General features: G+C 38.3%; 1 protein-coding gene across 1 annotated transcript in view; it reads left to right on the forward strand.

Moving 5' to 3' along the window:
* Positions 1-4686: 4686 nt before the first annotated feature.
* Positions 4687-19398, forward strand: part of Otogl (otogelin like) — a 117044-nt gene continuing 102332 nt past the window's right edge. Inside the window, exons 1-5 of the mRNA XM_085683473.2 lie at positions 4687-4833; positions 9891-10012; positions 12161-12366; positions 17493-17620; positions 17986-18092. Coding sequence (XP_085539599.2) covers positions 4687-4833; positions 9891-10012; positions 12161-12366; positions 17493-17620; positions 17986-18092 — 710 coding nt within the window. The remainder of the gene's footprint in view (positions 4834-9890; positions 10013-12160; positions 12367-17492; positions 17621-17985; positions 18093-19398) is intronic.

Here is a 19398-nt window from a genome sequence, read left to right on the forward strand (position 1 = left end):
GAGTATTTGTGAAGTCAGCAAATGTCAACCTCTGATCTCCATAGGGAAAGTGTGTACCCATGTGAACAAGTATACACATATACATCACACACACACACACACACACACACACACACACACACACACGAAGAAATACTGAAATGAAAAATGCTTAAATCAAGCTTCTTGCGTGTGAGGATGATCAGAATCTAGAGAAGAAAGGACCTTGCTCCTCACATCACTCTTCATTCTTACCACGCATCCCCTTCCAGTTTTTTCCCAGCATCATCAGCTACCTAATTTGATAATCATGTGGTAAGGTTGAGTCTACGTCTTCAGGTAAACATAAAGTGCTCTTGGTAAGGATACAATCCTACATTATATATACAACTGGGACCGAGTTGGACTGCAATGCTCTAACTGATGAGCTCTAATAGCCTATAATTATTTGCAGTAAGTCGTACACCACAATATTTCATAACGGCTGTTCAAAACAATATCAGCTTCGTTCTTGCTAGTCTTCTGTGGTGAGCACTAGAGTTCAGAGGGCTGTGTTTTACTGAACACAGTGTGTTTTTTTGCCACACGCTGAAGCAGGTGTCACGGCTGTTCCCATTTCACACATGGAGACATTAAGTTGATAGGAAATCTGCCTAAGCAGAGGTAAACTAAGTCAGACGGTGTTTCTGTGAGTGGGGTTCTCGCTGTCTGGTACGCAGGCCAGTCATCACTGACTGCTAGTGTATTAACCCTGTGCATTTCCCCCCTAACTCATCTGGAAATGTCAAAGAACTGCTACCCTTTTATGAAAAGTATCAGCTAATATAAATACAGTGCTTCTCCGGAACTCACAAAGGGATGATAGACATGGATAGGGGCAAGGGGGGTGAGGTCACAGAGGACAAATATCTTGCCCAAGTCACCGACAAGACAGAAAGAAGACTTGAAACCAGCTTTAGCCATCACTGCAAGGGAACCCTTCCTAGTTCACTGTGATGATCTCAATGATAGCTTTCTGCGTCAAGCCAGCACTTCCTAGTTTCCATATTTGCAGACGCATTCCAGAAGTTTTTCATCTGCACGTTTGACGGATGGTAACTAAATGAGCTAATTTGTGTTTTTATTTCTCCGCTTTGAAGTTTGAAGCAACCTCTCCGAGATACTTTTTCCATGAAGCGATTAATTGGGGCGAGAGTAAGATCAAAGGTCAGTGTGGAGATCCGTTCCTTTGTGTATGGTTTCTGAGGCGATCCCTTGGGGGAGGGGGCGTATATTAAATCAGTTCTGATTGTTTCCATATTTACTGGAGGGTACTGAGCCAGGGTAGTAATAATAGCAATCGTTTTTTAAGCTCCTGTCCTATACAAATCCAAATATTTTAGAAATGTCCGGAGCTAAACATTTAGACAAAGCGCATGACAGTGTGGCTGGAGAAAGCACCGGTGGTATCGGCGGCTTTTTCTCTTGCTCCGAGTCAGTGTGACCTGTTCCTTCATTCCCTGACATCCGAATTTTGTCTCAGCAGTTTACCAGTTCCATTACACAGACAGCAGATTGTAGCTTCAAATGTAAAGAAATAGAAATAATTCTTATCATTATGTTCAAGTCATAGTGATGCCTTTTGGATTCGGTTTGACATTTGCTTTCAGGAGAATGAGCCACTTTGTAAATACATTTTCAAAACAACGTATTTGTTTATCTAAATATTTAGACACCCACCCATGTGAAAAATTTAAGACTACTTGATCCAAGACTAAGTTTAAAGGTAGGTGTGTCTCTTAAGGGAAAACCAAAGTGCTTGTAGGTTTACGAAACACATTATTTCCACCTATATTTTGGTGAAATACAGTTTGACGTTAAAACAGTTCATTTGTTTTCCTCATTTAAAATTTACCTAGAGAGCTTAGGCTTTGAAATGGAAAGAGAAGTCAGTGGGTTGTTTAAGGGCAAAGTCATAGCAAGACTGAGTCCTTCTTGTGCTTGGCAGACTGGGTTTATTATTGCATGGGAAGTGTCTTCACCATCTTCCAGACAGGCCTAGCTTCTTTAGCAACATTTCACAGTGACTCAAAGACATTCTCTTCACTCCTGACATGTTTCTGGGGTCCTTAGGACTCATTTGCCTTCTGACATTCACTCAGGAGATACCTGTGAAATCAGGAAAAACTTACAGCAATTCGCTTCTTCTTTTTAATGTATTTATTTGGGACAAGTTTTCTTTCCGCAACAGAGTCCTGTTTTTGTGACAACCAGAGGTGATTTTTGCTTCTGCCTCATCTTTGTTAAGCACAGATTCCCAAACACTGAGTCATTTATAGCCGAGCCTCAGTATTCATGGGCAAACTTCAAACAACATGTGGCACCCTTCTCATCAAAGGTGGGCGTTTCCTTCTGCATTTTAGGCTGCACTTGAGCCTTCCCCGAAGCAGCAAAGTCTGAGTTATTCTTAAGCACAGTGCTTGCTCCTGGAGAAAGTGCTGGTGGGATGCATTCCAAACTCGGTATAGGGCTTCATCTCCAGCTTGGGTATTTCTGGTTCTCATCATCTGGGACAGGGATTCCTTACATGGGGACTCGACCTTTGGATTGCTCGAAGGAGGCTAACCTCTCCTTGCAAAGTACTTTGGGATGCAAAAGCCTGTCTCTCTGGCTTCACAGGACACATAATGAAATGAATAGATAGAGATTTGATGGCTTAATTCTTTTGCACCACAAGGCAAAAGGCCCAGGGTTCTGTTTAAGTTAATAGTGTTACAGTTAGTCCAAGCTAGATCGTGACATATTGTGTTTATATGAGCTTGATCCACGCCAGAAGATAAGTTATTGTTTTATCCCTCAGGTTCTTGTCCTCATGAATGCCTTAACGGGGCTTTCTGTTCTAAGACTGGTACGTGTGACTGTCAAATATTCCAAGCTCTCGGGACAAGGTGCCAGATTGGTAAGTTTCAGGGATATTTATGAGAGAATGATGGGATATGAAAGAGAACATTAAGTCATGATTTGCTTGGAAGCGTTCGTCCCCTGGGATTTGGGACATTAACTAGACAGCTCCAGATTTATTTTCATCAATTTGAAGGAATTCAGAAACGCTGTAAACGAACACAGCTGTAGGCGCTTTCCCTTCCCACCGATCTCTATTTCCCGAAGTATTTTTTTTCTGCTTTCCAGTGCAGTAACCTGTAGGGCCATCTTTTCATTTATGTCTCATTCTTCCTCAGTATATTTCACCACAAGCTTCTCTTCTTCCTACTTAATAAGTTGGATATTCAGTATATAGACTAGAAATAGTATCGAGAGTTCATCAGGTATGGGGATTGTTTTTCTTTTTAAAATATTTTTTATCCATAATGTCTAAGGGGGGATCTTATATTAATAATTACCAACAGATATTAACTGATATTTTACCATTTGGGAGATTAAATGCTAGGCATAAAGCAGGGTGTATTTTGAATAACACAGACTTTCTTCTGTAAGGTGAATGTGTAAAGTGTGTAAGAGGTAAGCCATCCTTAAATGTGAGTGCCCTCGAGGAAAGCGTGGAATGTAAGATGCACTGCCAGGAACTATGGCCAGCAAAACGAACCCATCAATGTCTTTCCCTGAGTGGACCAAATTTGGCCTGAGCTGATAAGTTTAGGTAAATGTTTCAAAAAGGAGGAGACACTAAACATTTGCCCTTATGTTTCTGTTTGGCTTGGTGTATATAACAACTCACCAAGCGACTTTTTAACAAACATTGCTGCTTTTTTACATTATTATAAAGTGAACCATTTAAAACATAAAAAAATGACGGGTTTGTGAGATGACTCAGCAAAGAATCGCCTTGTTGCCAAGTGTGATGAGGGGAGTTTTATCCCCGGAACCCACATATTCTTAGATCGAAGGAGAGAAGCGACTGCACAAAATGGTCGTCAGACACCTGCTTGCTGTGATACAATGTGACCCTATACACCCCACACCTACAACAACAACAACAGCAACAACAAACAATACGTCACACAAATAAAAATAAAACCGAATAGAAGTTTATCTAGAGGAGAGACGTAATCCTAATAGATGTCCCTTGATTTAAAATAACTGTTGCTTGAAATTTCATCAGTTTGAGATCATCATTTTCACGATTCCAGGAAACTAAATGACTAATGCTTCCAGCTCCGTTTTCCAGGCATATAAACATGATTTTTTTTTTTTTTGGCCATCATTAATTTTCTCTCTGGATACCATAAAGACATTTTAGAAAGAATTATGGAGGCTGTGGTATTCTCCTGCTGTCCACACTGCTCTAGGATCCTCGGTGGTGACCTTTCTTTCTCTTCTGAGTCACTCATTTGTGTTGCCGACATCACTGTCTTCTTTTGGATCACCTTCCTTACTATTCCTTTTTTTTTTTTTTTTTATCCTGAATCCTTCTCTTGGAAACAAAAATTAGGGGAGTTTCTAACATAAGTCTTTTCTTCATAGCAACTCAGAGACGGTTTTCTTAAAGGAGTTGGGTCATTTTAAGAGCAGCTGATAGTTCGATGCTTCTTCTGTCTTCCTGTACCATAGACTACCCAATTGGGGGGAAACACTTATTTCAGCAAAAATTACAAGGACTTATTGTGACTGAACATTTTGAGATAGCTGTGATTTATTTTACACTAATGTTATTTATTTATTTTACACTAATCATACTACATATTATTTAATTTCTTTTTAGTCCCAAACATGGGAAGTGGCAGAGATGGCATTTGCAAAACCTGGGGACAGTATCACTTTGAAACATTTGATGGGATCTACTATTACTTCCCAGGAAGCTGTTCTTACATATTTGCAAAGGACTGCGGTAATTTGGAGCCTCAGTACACTGTGTGGGTAGGTGGTACTCAAATTTCATCAATTTAAAAAAAAATTACCTCTGGGAAATAATGTATTTTAAAAGTGTTGGGCAAACGATGAGTAATGGACAATAATTATAGAACACACAGGGACCTACTCTTAATGGAATGATCCAATTTTGTGGCCCTATTAGCGTAATTCTATTAAGATGATGTCTGGCATGCTAGCAACAGGGACTGAATCCATGAGAGAGCGTCTTTCAGGGTGTAGAGAAATATATACTTTTTACCATAGTTACTCTCATCAGTATCCCTGATATGATTTTTTTTGGTAATTTGGAAGAAGGTAAAGTCAGATATTAATAACATTATTCATATTTTCTCCCTCCTTGCTGTTTTGACTTGAGATGCCTGCTTGCTTTCACGTTTTTTAAATGCCCCTCCTGGGCTAAGGAATGTAGCTTATTGGTATGGCCAATTTTTAGCATGCACAAAGCCCTGGTTTGGATCCTTGACTCCAAAAATGGATGAATAAATAACAATAGAAAATGAAAGCAACTCTTGGTCTGTAGAGGAAGCCATGTTGATGACGGCAACTGCATGAATTACGTCATTGCTAGGTAGATTCGTGCTACATGATAGAGCTCACAGAACTCACGCTAGGCTTCAGAATTCCCAAGTCCAATGAAAATATCTGAAAATTCAGTTGCAGAAGAGCAGTCGCTGAAGCAAGGGCACCAGAGACTTTCTTTCTTGTTTATCCAGGCCTCTCAAGTCACAAGTACGGGAGTTCTGTACTGTTCCATTTAAAAACTAATTCTTTAGAGACAAAATGTTGAAATCTGACCGCTGTTTTACTTCTGAATCATGCTGTAGTTGTCTGAATTCCCCCTTGCTGGAAGATGCAAGCTTTGCATCTGGACCCTAGGTCTGCGATCCTCTGAGACATTGAAGTATAAGGAATGGTAAATCTTGGGGCAGGGGGATAAACAGAGAGTCTCTTTAGAAAGAGAAATGGCCCAACTTGAGTGCTTACAAGGCACTGTTCTCCATTTTCTCATTGGAACTTACCATCCTGCCCCAAGCCTCCCAGAATTTGGGCCTCTTCAACTCCTTTGACCCTTTAATTAAAATTCTCTTTTTCAGTGTCTCACTCTTTTGTGAACAAAGGTGTCAACTTGATCATCTTTCTTGAAACCTACTACAGGGCAGAGTGCAGAACCATACTCCCACAGTTAAGGGATGGGTCCAGTTTTCAATGATGGACTTTTCTTTCCAACCCAGAAGCATGTCTACCTAAATCAGTCTTTCTTATTGGCTATAAAAGTAGTTTACTTCTTCTTTTTTGAAAATTTGATGAAAATCGTGAGTCTAAAACTTGCAAGGGCTGTCATTTCAGGGACACCATTGTTAACAGCATCCCATATTTTCTTTTAGTGCTATTTCTTTGGATTTTATGCAAATTCATAAATTGAAACGATACTGTTTAATTTTAATTTTCTCTTCTATATTTTCACTGAATGTTATATTAAGAATTTTCCTTTGTGCCACATAGTCTTAAAAATATAAATTTTATTAGCTGAATTTTTCAAATTCATAGCGTACTTAAATGTTTTAACAATAATCTATTTTGGAAGTTTAGATTTAAAAAAGTGAATATTTCAAAAAATGGAATATTAACATGCATTTTCCCTTTCATAGCCATGTTGTTTTTATTTAAATTTGCTTTTATTTTTATGAAGGTAATATAGGCTCACAGTTTAAAATATTTCATAAAGATGTGTGTGTAACAGAAATGGTTCGCTGTCCATTCCCTACTGTAACTTAGTCTGACTCTCAGAATCAATTTTTCCAGGTTCTTGAGCTGCGTCTTCTGACTTTTGTCTTATATATGTGATTACTTCTGCAGCTGCCAAAGTTATAAATCATCTCTTCACTCTTACTGTAGCAAGTGAGGGTTGTCTTGATCACATTGTGCTTTTTGCTTAGCGAAACATGCCAACACACACATTTAAAAGCACATACACACAAGCATACAGGAATATACACACATCCATGGTCTTTTCTCTTTCTATTGTTACATCAGTATTTCTGACCAAATCAACCTGTAGATTTTATGTCATTGTCACTATGCAAACAGTTAAGAGTTGAGCACAGGAAGTTACCCTGATTTTATTACCCTTATGTATTTTTCTAGGGTGGATAATTATCCCTTTTGTTGTTATTTTACCTCGGTCACCCTTGTCTTCCCCCACACTCTTATCCCCGTAGAACGCTTCTTGATCGAGTCTCTCTTCCATGGAGCCTCCTCTTTTCAACCCTTCCTTTTTATGCTCACCTCAGACAAGCTCCCTCACAGGCCTTTCGTCTTCAGCACTGGAGGTGTCTTCTTACTCTGCTTCTGGAGACTACTCTGTTGTGTCCTGTATTGCTTTTTGTTCTTGTTTCTTGGATCCAAGGAAAGTTCTGATGATGAGGGGAACTTTGTCTTCTTGGGGAATTAGCTTTGAAAAGCTTCCTGGGTCCTTGGTACTCATGGCCTGCACTTGTGGAAAAGCTTGGTCCTACTTTTGAAGGTGTTTTTGTTTGTTTGTTTGTTTTCTTAATTTATTTTAGAGCCTGGCCACAGTTTTCCTTCCTTCTTCTCCTTCCATTCTTTTTTCCATCTCCCCTCTGTTCCCCTCCCCTCAAACTCCTCCTCCTCCATTTCTGCTCAGAAAAAGGCAGGCCTTCCATGAATCTAAACAAAACATGGCATATCAAGTTGCAGTAAGACTAAGCACCAGCTGATGTATAAAGGCTGGACAAGGTGACCCAGTATGCGCAGTAGGATTCCAAAAGGCAGTGAAAGAGTGAGGGGTTGCCCGCTAGTTTTTAAACTCAATGTCTAGAAGGGAAAGAGACACTTATCTGGGAAATGAGCATGAAAGGACAACTCTGAAATCTTGATTTTAATTTGAGAAGAATTTCTAAAAATTTTGAGTTCAATTTTCTGATTTATGAGCATTTTTTTACTCAACCTTTCCACTGCTTCTTAAGAAAAAGAAGGAGTAAAAATGAAAGAATGAAAGAAAGAAAGAAGGAAAGAAAGAAAGAAAGAAAGAAAATGGAAAAAAAGAAGGTGTCTTTTCTTTATCCCCACGGCTTGAAGATGTCATGGGTACAGGAGGCGGATATATATTTTGTGCATCTGTCCATGACAGGCCCATCCATGTGTTACGCCTTCCACTTTAGGAACAACATTTCCTCCCTTGTTTCCTCTATTCCTCTTCTTCAGCGTTTTGCTGCTTATGTCTTGAAGTCCCTGAACTGAAGGATCTCTTCATTTTCTTATTGATTTTTGCTTATTTTCCATCATTTTGCTTTTTCTCTTCTACATTGTGGAAACCTTCTTTCCAACTCATATCGTTTTCTACCTTCTGATTATTTTATTTCTTTTATTGTGTTCTCAATGTTTAGTTATTTTTATTTAAAAAATTTCTTTTCTTTTTTTAACAGATGTTATATGTTCACTTTTCTGTCTGATATTAGTTGATATTTTGGATACACACACATATAAGTATAAAAAGTTTAGAGTTAGGATTTAATTATACGGATAATTTATTATATTCACAAAGCAAACAAAAAGCTTATTGTTTCTTTGATTTTGCTTTTCATTGTTTCTGATTCTGTCTTTCATATTATAGACTCACTTCAGGTGATAAACAATCTCTGAATATTTGTTTACATTTGAGAATACATGCTTGAAAATTAATTTAGAACCACTGACATTTGCAGAGGGCTTGTTTGGCTAATGTGAGGCTGAGGAAGGACACTCTGGTTCCATTAGCAAAATCCCCTTGTATTGATAACTATCAATCTTCTCCATTTGCTCTCTGAAGAGTACTCCTTCAACAATCTGGATGGGATTGAATGATGGTTTCTAGATATTGAGAATATTTCAGTCAAATTCCTTCTGCTAGCCTCCGTGTTTATTGTCTTTTTTGGTTAAATATGTTTCTATGTTTTGTCCCACAGTTTTCCCTCAAGCCCCATCCTTTCCAGAATTTTAGTGTCTAAGAGAAGTTTTCCTTAGCCTGGCATCTAAAATCCTCTCCTAAATCTTGATGTGTATATTCTATATCTTTGCTTCATTTAGTAATTTTTTTTAGTGTTATCAATACTATATATTTTATTTCTATTTAGTTGCACATCTTACCTCTTTTCCTGTCATGGGATAAGAATTTAGGGAGGCAGATATTTTTGTCTGCTTTATTGATGGCTATAGTTCTAGAGTGTGTGTTAGATACATATAAGTCAATTACCACTTACATATTGAATTAATATCTTTAAGCTGTCTTATTATTAGTGAATTTTTATCCTTTTCAAATTTGAAAGTTCTTTTGCATTTGTTTAGCTACCTATTTTTCAGTTGCTTTGTAGTTTTATGACTTATATTTTGGCTTTTGAGCCTTCTGAAATGAATCCTGAGCTAAGGTAAAAAAAATAACATTCACTGTGTCTTTTCACCTTTTCTGCTCTTTCCTGGCTTTGTGTTATTCCAAGTGAATGGAATTCTTCCTAAAGTCTAAAGTAGCAATTTGTTATTTAAATGGTTTCTTTCTTTTCTAAAGCATTTGGGAATAAAGAAAATCAATTTTTATTTTCAGCGAAGTCATATTCACTTTGTCAGCCTATAAATATTGCTTGCTATTGAACTCCATTCAACATTCTCCCATGATAGCCCTTAGATGCCCTAACGGGGCATAAATACTCCAAATGTGTTTCCTTGTGGTGTTTATGATTCTTTTTCAAACTAATTTTTCCCAGTATATATCATATAGCTTCAGAATATTATTCTCTACCATGTAGAAGCAAAGGTGAGCACACAAATGTCCTGAATCACTTGCATTTTATAAAATTATATTGCTCCATTTTTGAGGCAAATATTATTTTCCTGTCAAAAACCCTAAGTGTAAGTGTAGTCCTTACTTTGTACGGTGTCGTGGGGTCAGTGGTGCTGTGAGTTGTAAGGATGCTCCAAGGGTTTAATTGACTATGTGGATACTTGCGGTTGTTTCCCATGATTTCCTTTTTGGTTTCTCTCCCTTCCAGGTCCACAACAGCCCAAAGTGCCTTGGTTCTGTGTATTCTTGCTATCGTTCCATCAGCCTATTCTTTTCGAACCAAGAGGAAATTAGAATTTATGGTCACGAAATAAAAATGAATGGAGTCAGGTAAGACGAGAAAAAAATAATCTGTGCAAATGACACCAGAGGTTGATTGACAGTTCCGAGGTCTCAGACTGGAAGGGAGTGGCGGAGAACAGGAATAGAGGGGTTGCCCTTCGGTTGACTTGCGCAGTGGTGTCAGAGAGCCATCACACGTTCCGTGGCGCTGGAGCCCACCAGGCAGCTGGGAATCTAGCTGGTCCACAGCCTCGTATGCATGATGCAGATATATTTGCAAAGGTGCACCTAGGATTGTCATGTTCTCCTGAGGGCACAATCAAGAACTGTCTCTATATGACTGAATTCTGATTACGTTGGGCCTCTTCAATATTTTCTCTTTCCCTTCACAGAACATCGTACAAAAATTGACTTTATTTTCTTTTGGGAAGGATTCTGGAAGTCCTCCCAAGTCTAGTGAATGAGTCTTGGGCGTCACTTTCGGAGTTTCCATCAAAGCCTTGACAAAGACTCTGAGCCAGTAAATAACTGTCCTTGTTGATAGATCAGGGCAGCTACCGCGGCTTCCTGCCTGCCAACAGCATGACCTGAGAGTTGTAGGGAAGGGGATGTTTATGTTAGGCAGAGATTTCATACAGTTAGAATAGGGAATCATGGGGATCAATTTCCTTTCTGATCTAAATGATTACAAAGACACCCAGGTTAGAACATTTCCTAGCTCAGCTAGGCCAGAGAAAGTAAATATTGAGATGGAACAGTTTTATCCATCATTCAGAACTCACTGTTGGGTGTGTGAACCATTGGATTCCTTCCAGTGTAGGGCGGTGATGTTGCTTTTCCTCCACGTAGAGTCAGTCAAAGGCAGGAGCAGCATTGGAAAAAGATGAGCCTCGGGGAACATTGTTTCAGTCCTGCAACCAAGAGCAGCCTTCGCTCCATTTGGTGGTTATATAATTTTTGATGTCTTTTCCTCTTGGTGCAAGGTCTTGCCATATATCAGCAACCTTCTGTGTCATAAACACCAAGGAGTTACAGATAGCCATTTTTTCTCTTAAAAATAGACATTTAACTAAATTTACAGAAGAGAGCTGGCAGACAGAGGTGGCTGACAGTTAAACACAGCAAAATCCCTCTCCCCAGAGCTACACCTCCCATGAATTAGCACCCCATTAGTGTAAAATATGCTTATAAAATATGATCCACTATTTTGAAATCCAGATCTTTTATTAACTTGTAAATTCAAACAAGGAATATTTTTATTGTTGTTTCATACTGACTTTCACTATGAATTCTTTACATTTATTTTTTAATCATAACACTTCCACTTGTCACTTATTCTCTAGTTATAAAGCATAGTTATTTCTCTCTTCTTGTAACTATTTTCTCTAAATATTTATATGTAAAAAAATCTTTGTGTAAATGGTCAGAGGTATTAGTGTTTCTTTGGGAATTATCTACAGTTAGCTTACTTTTACAGTTTTTGTTGGACAGAGCCCTGCTCTTTCTAGAACAGAAATTAATCATTTGAATTTTTGAGAGGAAGGTGTGACTACATCTGTTAGCCGCCTGCCTTACATCATGGTTTATAAATTTATTTTGATATGACTACCTTCATAAAAGTGAGCGTCGCGAATTTATTTTACGATTGGGACCTGCTCTTTATGGCCTCGTTTATAAGTGGAAGGAGGACAGTGTTCTTTTGCTTGCCAAGTGACTCAGTTTGCTTTTGCAATGCCCATTTGGCTAGTTCTTTTTGGTTGGGAATAAAATCAGGGCTCCAGGACACCTGCATATTTTGACTATCGCTTGTCTGTACTTTAGAACTGTTCATTTTTTAGATTACCTTTAGCTGTCCGGATCAAAAGTAATTTTTTTAATTCTCATTCTATGACGCTGCTAGAGCTAGTTTCCATGTTGAAAAGGTTCTCTGCAACTTTCAGCTGGAGTTTGAAACAACTACTAAGTTGTAAGTATTAACTCTCCGTCAGTGGCATCTTCGTCGTCTTTTAATTTAAATATTAAACTTGTCAACAATGTTGAGATTTCCCATATATTTAAACTTTTGAGGAGCTCACTGTATAGCTCATTCAGTGACTCTGTGTAAAAATTCTGTCGCCTGAATCGTCATGAGAATCTGGTATGTGTAACTATAACTTGGCCGTGGTTCAGATATTACACTGTTCTATTTTTTTTTAGCTTATCTCTGCCTCAGACAGTTGGCCAGGTGTACATCGAGAAGCTAGCCGACTACATTCTGGTGAAAACTACCTTTGGCTTCTCTTTGGCCTGGGACGGAATATCGGGAGTTTACCTGAAATTGTCCGAGGAGCACAGAGGGAAGTCATGTGGCTTGTGTGCAAACTACAATGGCATTCAGTCGGATGATTTCGTGATTCAGCAAGGTAAGAAGATGGAGCACAAGAAAGGGGTCGGGGAAGGGGTGCTCTCCTTACACCCCTTCGGCCGGCCGATAGCAGTTAGTAGCCAGAAGACTCGACCAATTGTAGAAAATCCCTGGCTATCATCTGTCTACTCTGGTGATTCCAAGAGGAGGTCAAGTTGGAAAACATTTTCTGATTACTTGACAACGTTTGCTAGGTTGAGATGCAGGACTTGCTCACATAGCAAATGTTAACTGAACATTTAGCTGGTTTCAGGAGTTTGAGCGATAATACACACACATACACACACACACACACACACACACACACACACACACTGCCATGGGAACTTGGGAGCTGCAGTGAACAAAATGTGGAATTCCCCATCCTTGGAGTTCATAGTCTAGTGATTTAAACCTTTCTACTTGAATGCATTTACTTTAGGAGAAAACCTATCTTGCATTCAGTCTTAACAGTAATAAATTAAAATGACTTCCAAATGATAGTTCTGTAAATATGATGAAATAGAAGTCAGGCTTAGCCACTTGGCATAGCAACTGGGAAAAGTTTTATATACCTTCCTAGTTACTCACTGTGTCTAAGGCATGACACTCATTTCAACGAGTCACTAGTAATGGAGTCTATTTCTGGTCGAAGGCTACTGAGGGGTAAGAGCACAGGCTGTAAGCATGATTCAAGTACACATAAAGAAGCTAAATAAAAAGGACATTGTTCTTAGTACCAGGAGACCTGACTTTGTACCTTGCTTCCACTCTTGCATACTTCTGAGATTGGATCATTGAATCTTTCCATTGCTGTAAAAGAGGAACACAGTAATTCTGGACTTATAGAGTAATAAGTGATAACAAAAATATACTTTATCATTTGTCATAATGTTTAATATGACCAGATAGCAACATTATTCCTATCCCTCATATCATCTTGTAAGGTCTTTAGAATATAAAATTCTTAATTTTCAAACAACGTCACAACCTCCAGTATAATGCAGCTTTAAGTTGATTCTCTGAGAGTTGGAATAGATGTTATTAATTGCAGACAACTGCCTTTAAACCACAATTTGCTATAAAATATTGCTTGTTGTGCATTACAAAGTTAATGGCAGTTGTCTATTATTGTACTTTAATGGGTGTTAAAAGAACATTATGTAGTATGTATTCTGCAAGTCAGAATGTGGAATAAAAATCCTGCTTTGCTATTTATTACATTTTTAATTTTAATGATGCAACAGCATGTATTTTCATAGAGTGGCAAGGATAGAGAGAGACAATTCCTGCTAGCATGTAGATTTCCCATCACACAGATACCACTTAGTTCATTTCATGTACTTTGTAATTGTCTCTAGTGTCTCACAGGCATAGAAATATGTCTTTGTATATCTTTTACAAGCCCTTAGTAAAATGCAAGCATTTTACTCACACTATGTGGGTAACTTATCGTCAGGGGTAGTTCATCAAGAAGTAGAGTAGAGAGCCTACCTCCGCTGGGTCAATTTCCTAATATGTAGAATAGAAATAAAGAAAACAACCCTTAGTGCCTTCCAGTCTGTGAATATCTAATGAGAAAATGGAAACGGAAGTGCTCAGGAGTCTGTGAGTTCAATATGAATGTGCAGTATGAGGAACACTCGGAAATGGTCACTTTTATCCATTGAGGGCTGGAAATGAAAAGGTTTACAAATTTGGAATCTGGAGCCTGTTAGGAAGGAGTATTTGGAACTAACACAGAGTCAAACAAATGGCAGTTCGGGATTAATTTTCCTCATAGATCAATCTTCATGAAAATCATAATAATCAGTCAAGTTCTTAGTGTGGGAGCTGGACAAGATTGCTTTGGCTGACATCCACCAGTACATTCAGGGAGCCTGGTGTGGAGGTGAAGTTGAAGGACAGGATTTACTCTTGTTAGGGTTAGGAAGATAGGCTAGGCATCCATGTGCAGTGCTCTTATTAGGGACAGGAAGATGGGCTGGACATCTGTGCACAGAAAGATGGGTTGGGCATCCATGTGCAGGAAGATGGGCTCAGCATTCATATTCAGGAAGATGGGTTGGATATCTGTGTGCAGGAAGATGGACTGAACATCCTTGTGCAGGAAGATGGGCTGAACATCTGTGTGCAGGAAGATGGGCTGTGCATCCGCATGCAAAAAGATGGGTTGAGCATCCATATTCAGGAAGATGAATTGACCATCCATGTGCAGGAAGATGGACTGGGCATCCGCTCAGGAGCTGTGGGACAGAGAGTGGTTTTTGGCAGTGAAGTAAGTGAAGGTAGCAAACAACAGTCTATTAGATGATGAGCAACGGAAGACTGGCAAAGTGGAAACTGACTTAGTGCTGAGCTGTTGACAGGGAAGTCAAAAGACTCCTGAATGACTGTGGGAGAAGCCCAGAGATGGCAATTGTCTCAAGGAGGGATTATTAAAGGAATCTAATTTAAAATAACTTGTAGGGACATAAAACAAATCTACTCTTCTATTTATTCCCCTATGGTAAAATTCAAGGCAATTTCCAGAGGTGAGTGTGTCGTCTTTTGCTCTAGTGTTTGCCTGAAAATCAGTATGTCCTTTGCTGATCAGATCAAGGGTTGCACAGTTTGCTGGGATACTATTGAATATGCAGATTCCCAAGAGAAATGAAAACTGCATTTCTCTTTGCATTCTTACTTATCTTTTAAAGATGACCTTGCAAAGAGATGGAGCATTTTCAGAATTTCCATGCAAGGGAGAAGAATTTAATTTGTTGTTCCGTTGAGAATTCCGTGTTCCCAGGTCATGTCTTGGTCTTGCTTCACACCAACACAAAGGTCCTGGTGTATGCTCATGTCTCCATGAAAGCTAATAGTACTTCTTCACTATCAAAAGTGTCCTGATATGCTCAGCGAATTATTCTACATTCAGCCTCTTCCACAGGAGGCATTGTAATTCTAGTTTAGTGGGCTCCTGAACTAACAGATATGGATTGAAAGTCTCACAACACACAACACATATGACCCCTTTACTAATGCAGTGTAGGAGAACTTGCTACATGTGTGAATCTGAAGCTAGGATGAACTCCAAGGCATTGCCCATGCTGCTTTGTAATATAAAAGGTTGAAATAATGGGGACTTTTGAAAATATTTTTGTTCTTCGGACTGTAAAAACATGGTATTCTGAAATGAAATACAGCTATAGCTTGACTTAAGGAAAACATCAATTTTTCCACTTTAAAATACGTGTTTTACAACAGGTTTTGCTCTGTGTGGAATATTTCCAGCAATTCCAGAGTTCACAAAGGAGGCAAGACAGTCTTATAAGATCAAGAATATAATTCAGTAAATATTGAACATTCACCTATGCTTTTCATTTGTTTATTTGGTAAATACATTTTGAGCATTGCTTTATGTTGGATATTAAACTAAGGATACAGGAGCAAAACAGTGAAGCTAGTCTTATTTATTGCCATAGAAAGTAAAATAAATAAAGAGACAAATTAAAATATAATCCTTGGGAGAAATAGTAGTCTTGATGGAAAGTGGGAATTGAGAGAAGAACAATAGAAGAATGTGTGTTGGCAGTGATCTAGAGTTTGTTTTCAGAGGGTCACATTCAATGAGCCCTAAATGAAGAGAGGAAACTGACGGAAGAATGTTTTTTTCTTTTAAAAATTTGTTCACTTTTACAATAGAAGGAATTGGACTTCTGGCCTTGTACACACTACACAAGGGTTCTCTCCCTATGCTCCACTCTTGGCCTTCTTTTCCTTTTGAGACCGACTCTCATTAAAGTACCTAGCTGGACCTTGAACTCACTTGTAACCAGGAAAAACTGAGTTGGAAGTCTTCATGCTTAGGATCCAAGAGGAGAGGTTTTGAAGGAGGAGGAGGAGGAGGCCCATGAAATCGTGGGCCCTGAGTTGTGAATGAGCAGCCTCCCAAACCAGGTGGTTGGAAAGGATTGCGTAAGAGATAGAGCGGCAGGATGAGTCAGGAGGCATGAGGTGGGAATGGCTGGTGCCCACCCTGCGCAATCTTCTAGGTTATAAGCAAGCTTGGAATGTAATATAAGGCGCAAGAATTCCTGTAAATAATGAATTTAACCATAGTTTTCTAGTAACCCATAGATATTAGCTTCCCTATCTTAAATTGGTCAGAAAGAGTGGGGCAACATTTCACTAGAGATTTGGATTAATTAGCACAGTTATTGTCACCCACAACTGACCTGTGACCATCAAGTCTGGATGGCAGAAAACCAAAGCTCCAGTCTGAATTTCTTCTGTCTTAGTTGTTTCTGCCAAACCCATGAGATTTGAGATTCAGCCTTTGTCTGAATATAGAGCAGGATTAATTTCTATATCTTGTCTTGAACTTATTCAAAGGCCCAGTGGTGACACACTTAAGCCTGATCTGTTGCAGGTTATGCATCGCTGAATGTCTGTTGGATCATATATGAACTACTAAATCTTAACTTTTTATTATTCTGGGATCAGATAGACTTTTTAATTCTGGAATCCATTTAAATCTTGTTCAAGCTATTGTTCATCATATTTAGATGAAATAGGTTCACTTCTTAGCATGATTTACTTTGGGTTCTTTTCTAGTCTTTCATTGCCTATAGAGGTGTCTTCTGAAACATTTTTATGGTTTCAGTACATTTTAAACTGCTGTTGCTTACTCTCAAAATGAAAGAAAACTTTAAAAAATATGTGTGCCTGTGTTTGTGTATGTGTTCATTTGTGTGCATGTTCATGCACAGATAGATGTGTATGTGTGCACATGTATGCATTTACCTGTGGAGACCAGAGGACAGCATCACGTTTCATTCTCAGGAACATCATGCACCTCCTTTGGAACATGGTCTCCCATTGTCTTGGAACTCAACAAGTGTTCTTAGCTTTCTGGCCAGTGTGCCATAGGGATCTCTTTTTCTCAGCCTTCCTAGTGTTAGAATTCCAAGTGTACACCACTGTGCTTTGCTCCACACGTTTACACGGGTTCTGGTGATCAAACTCAGGCTCCCATGCTTGTGTGGTAAACATTTATGGGCTGAGACCTCTTCCTCATATTTGAAGAACAATTTTAATAAGGTTTGTGAAAATGCCTCGGATATAATCTAACACAACAACACCATTTATGTTTGTTTGCAATAGAGGACTACACAGAAGACATTGCTACATTTGCAAATAGCTGGCTGGTGCAAACTCTAGATGCCCCTAAATGTATACCCACTCCCTCAGACTTTCCAAATCCATGTTCCAGTGGAATGCCAGCATTTGAGGTAAGTTTGATACAAAAAAAAAAATGAGCATGTTGGTCTTAATCCAAATCTTTTTTGGGTATATAGCATTAGGCATTTTAGCTCAAATGCAGTATAATTAAATTATTGAATTCAGATCATGGAATTTCAAAATGGAATGGTTTCACATGAATTTCAGAAATAGTGACTATAATGGAATCCATCGAAGCAGTAATTAAAAAAATACATAGTTTGAAAATTGTTTATTACATTTGATGAGCATGAATTATCTTCCCTTTCCTGGTAAGAACAGAGTCGGCAAGTAGATTAATACCAAGAGAAGGCAGGAATTCTTGTGTACCAGTGAAGATGCTCTGATGATTGGCATCTGGATTTCCCCCCCACAGGCAATCTTCTTCAAATGCCAGATATTGTTGCAGTTCCCTTTCCTGAGCTGCCACGAGCACATCGATCCATACTTGTATATTGCCAGCTGTGTTAATGATCTGTGCAAGTAAGTGAAACGATGGGTATTTGGAGCACATTTCTTTAGGCAAAAATCCCAAAATACAAAACAAGCAAACAAACACATAAAACCCCAGGAGCAGATGCAGTTCTGTGATGGAGCCATGTCAGCAGCTAGTCATGGAGGGCTAAGTGTAAAGCCCAAACTGGACTACCAGCTAGTTATTAGGAACAGACTGTCTAATGGGTAGCTATATGTTGCTCAGAGCGGGAGCAGAATCTAGTGTCTTTTAAACATTTTATGTCACTGTCCATTCTTTAGATTCTAGAGGTGTCTCTAGAAACTTCCATGCAGTGACGTTTCAAATCCTCAAAATAAAACAATTATGAAAGAAACTAATGAAATAGCCATCGAAAAGGTGAAAGAAGTCAATATTTAATACATGTATGTGCTTTAAAATACATTGGTATTTAATAACAGCTGAAATTTGACATCGTGGGTACAAACAATAATTTGTAATTTCTACAGTTATAATGAGAAATTAGAACACATGAAAAATAAATGAGACATGTTGCTGACAAAATCACATATGTTGCTGACATTTTGTGATTTGATTGATGCCTTTATGCACAATTGAAAGAAATGCTGAATTTCAATTGGAGATGATTAGAAACACACCTTCAATGTTTGTATATTCATAGTCACAGATTGATTGATGTTATCCCAGGTTAACAACATCCAGAATAAGAAGTTGTCTAGGCAACAAATTGATCACAATGTGTTTATCTTAGCAATTAAAATAAATTACCTATTGTTGAACTATTTTTAAATTCTGTTTATTTTAAATTATCAAGTATATATGATTAGCCATCTTTGATTCAAGAGTACATTAGAGATTTTGTATATATGAATATTAAATGAGTCACAAGAAATATAAGCTGTGCACTTGAAAGTTTTTGTAGAACAGCTGACTAGGTTTTAGTTGAGTAAAGCCATTTGAATTTTTGGTAGCTTTTTAAGATCTCTGTTTTTATCAAATGCAATTTTAAAAAAGTCAGAATAGTATTGAAATTATGTTACTTGTAAATACTCTTCTTTAGATCAATTATTATAACAGTATATTGAATATGCTAAGGTTTTCCAAATATTAAAATATACTGATTGGCTTTTGGTTTGCCTTTGAGTAGAGTGCAGTCAAAGACTTGACTTGTGTAGGTGGTCTCCAAATCCAGGGGTTCCTAAACAAGCACAAAGTTCTCCGTTAGCTTCTCCTCTCCACTGATGGCCCATGAACTTATTATGCATTTTGGAAAAGTTTCATCCCTCTCTTTTTAAAAAATAAGCACTAATTGTT

The sequence above is a fragment of the Myodes glareolus genome, chromosome 26 (assembly GCF_982192425.1).
Source record: "Myodes glareolus chromosome 26, mMyoGla1.1, whole genome shotgun sequence".
Taxonomy (NCBI): Eukaryota; Metazoa; Chordata; class Mammalia; order Rodentia; family Cricetidae; genus Myodes; species Myodes glareolus.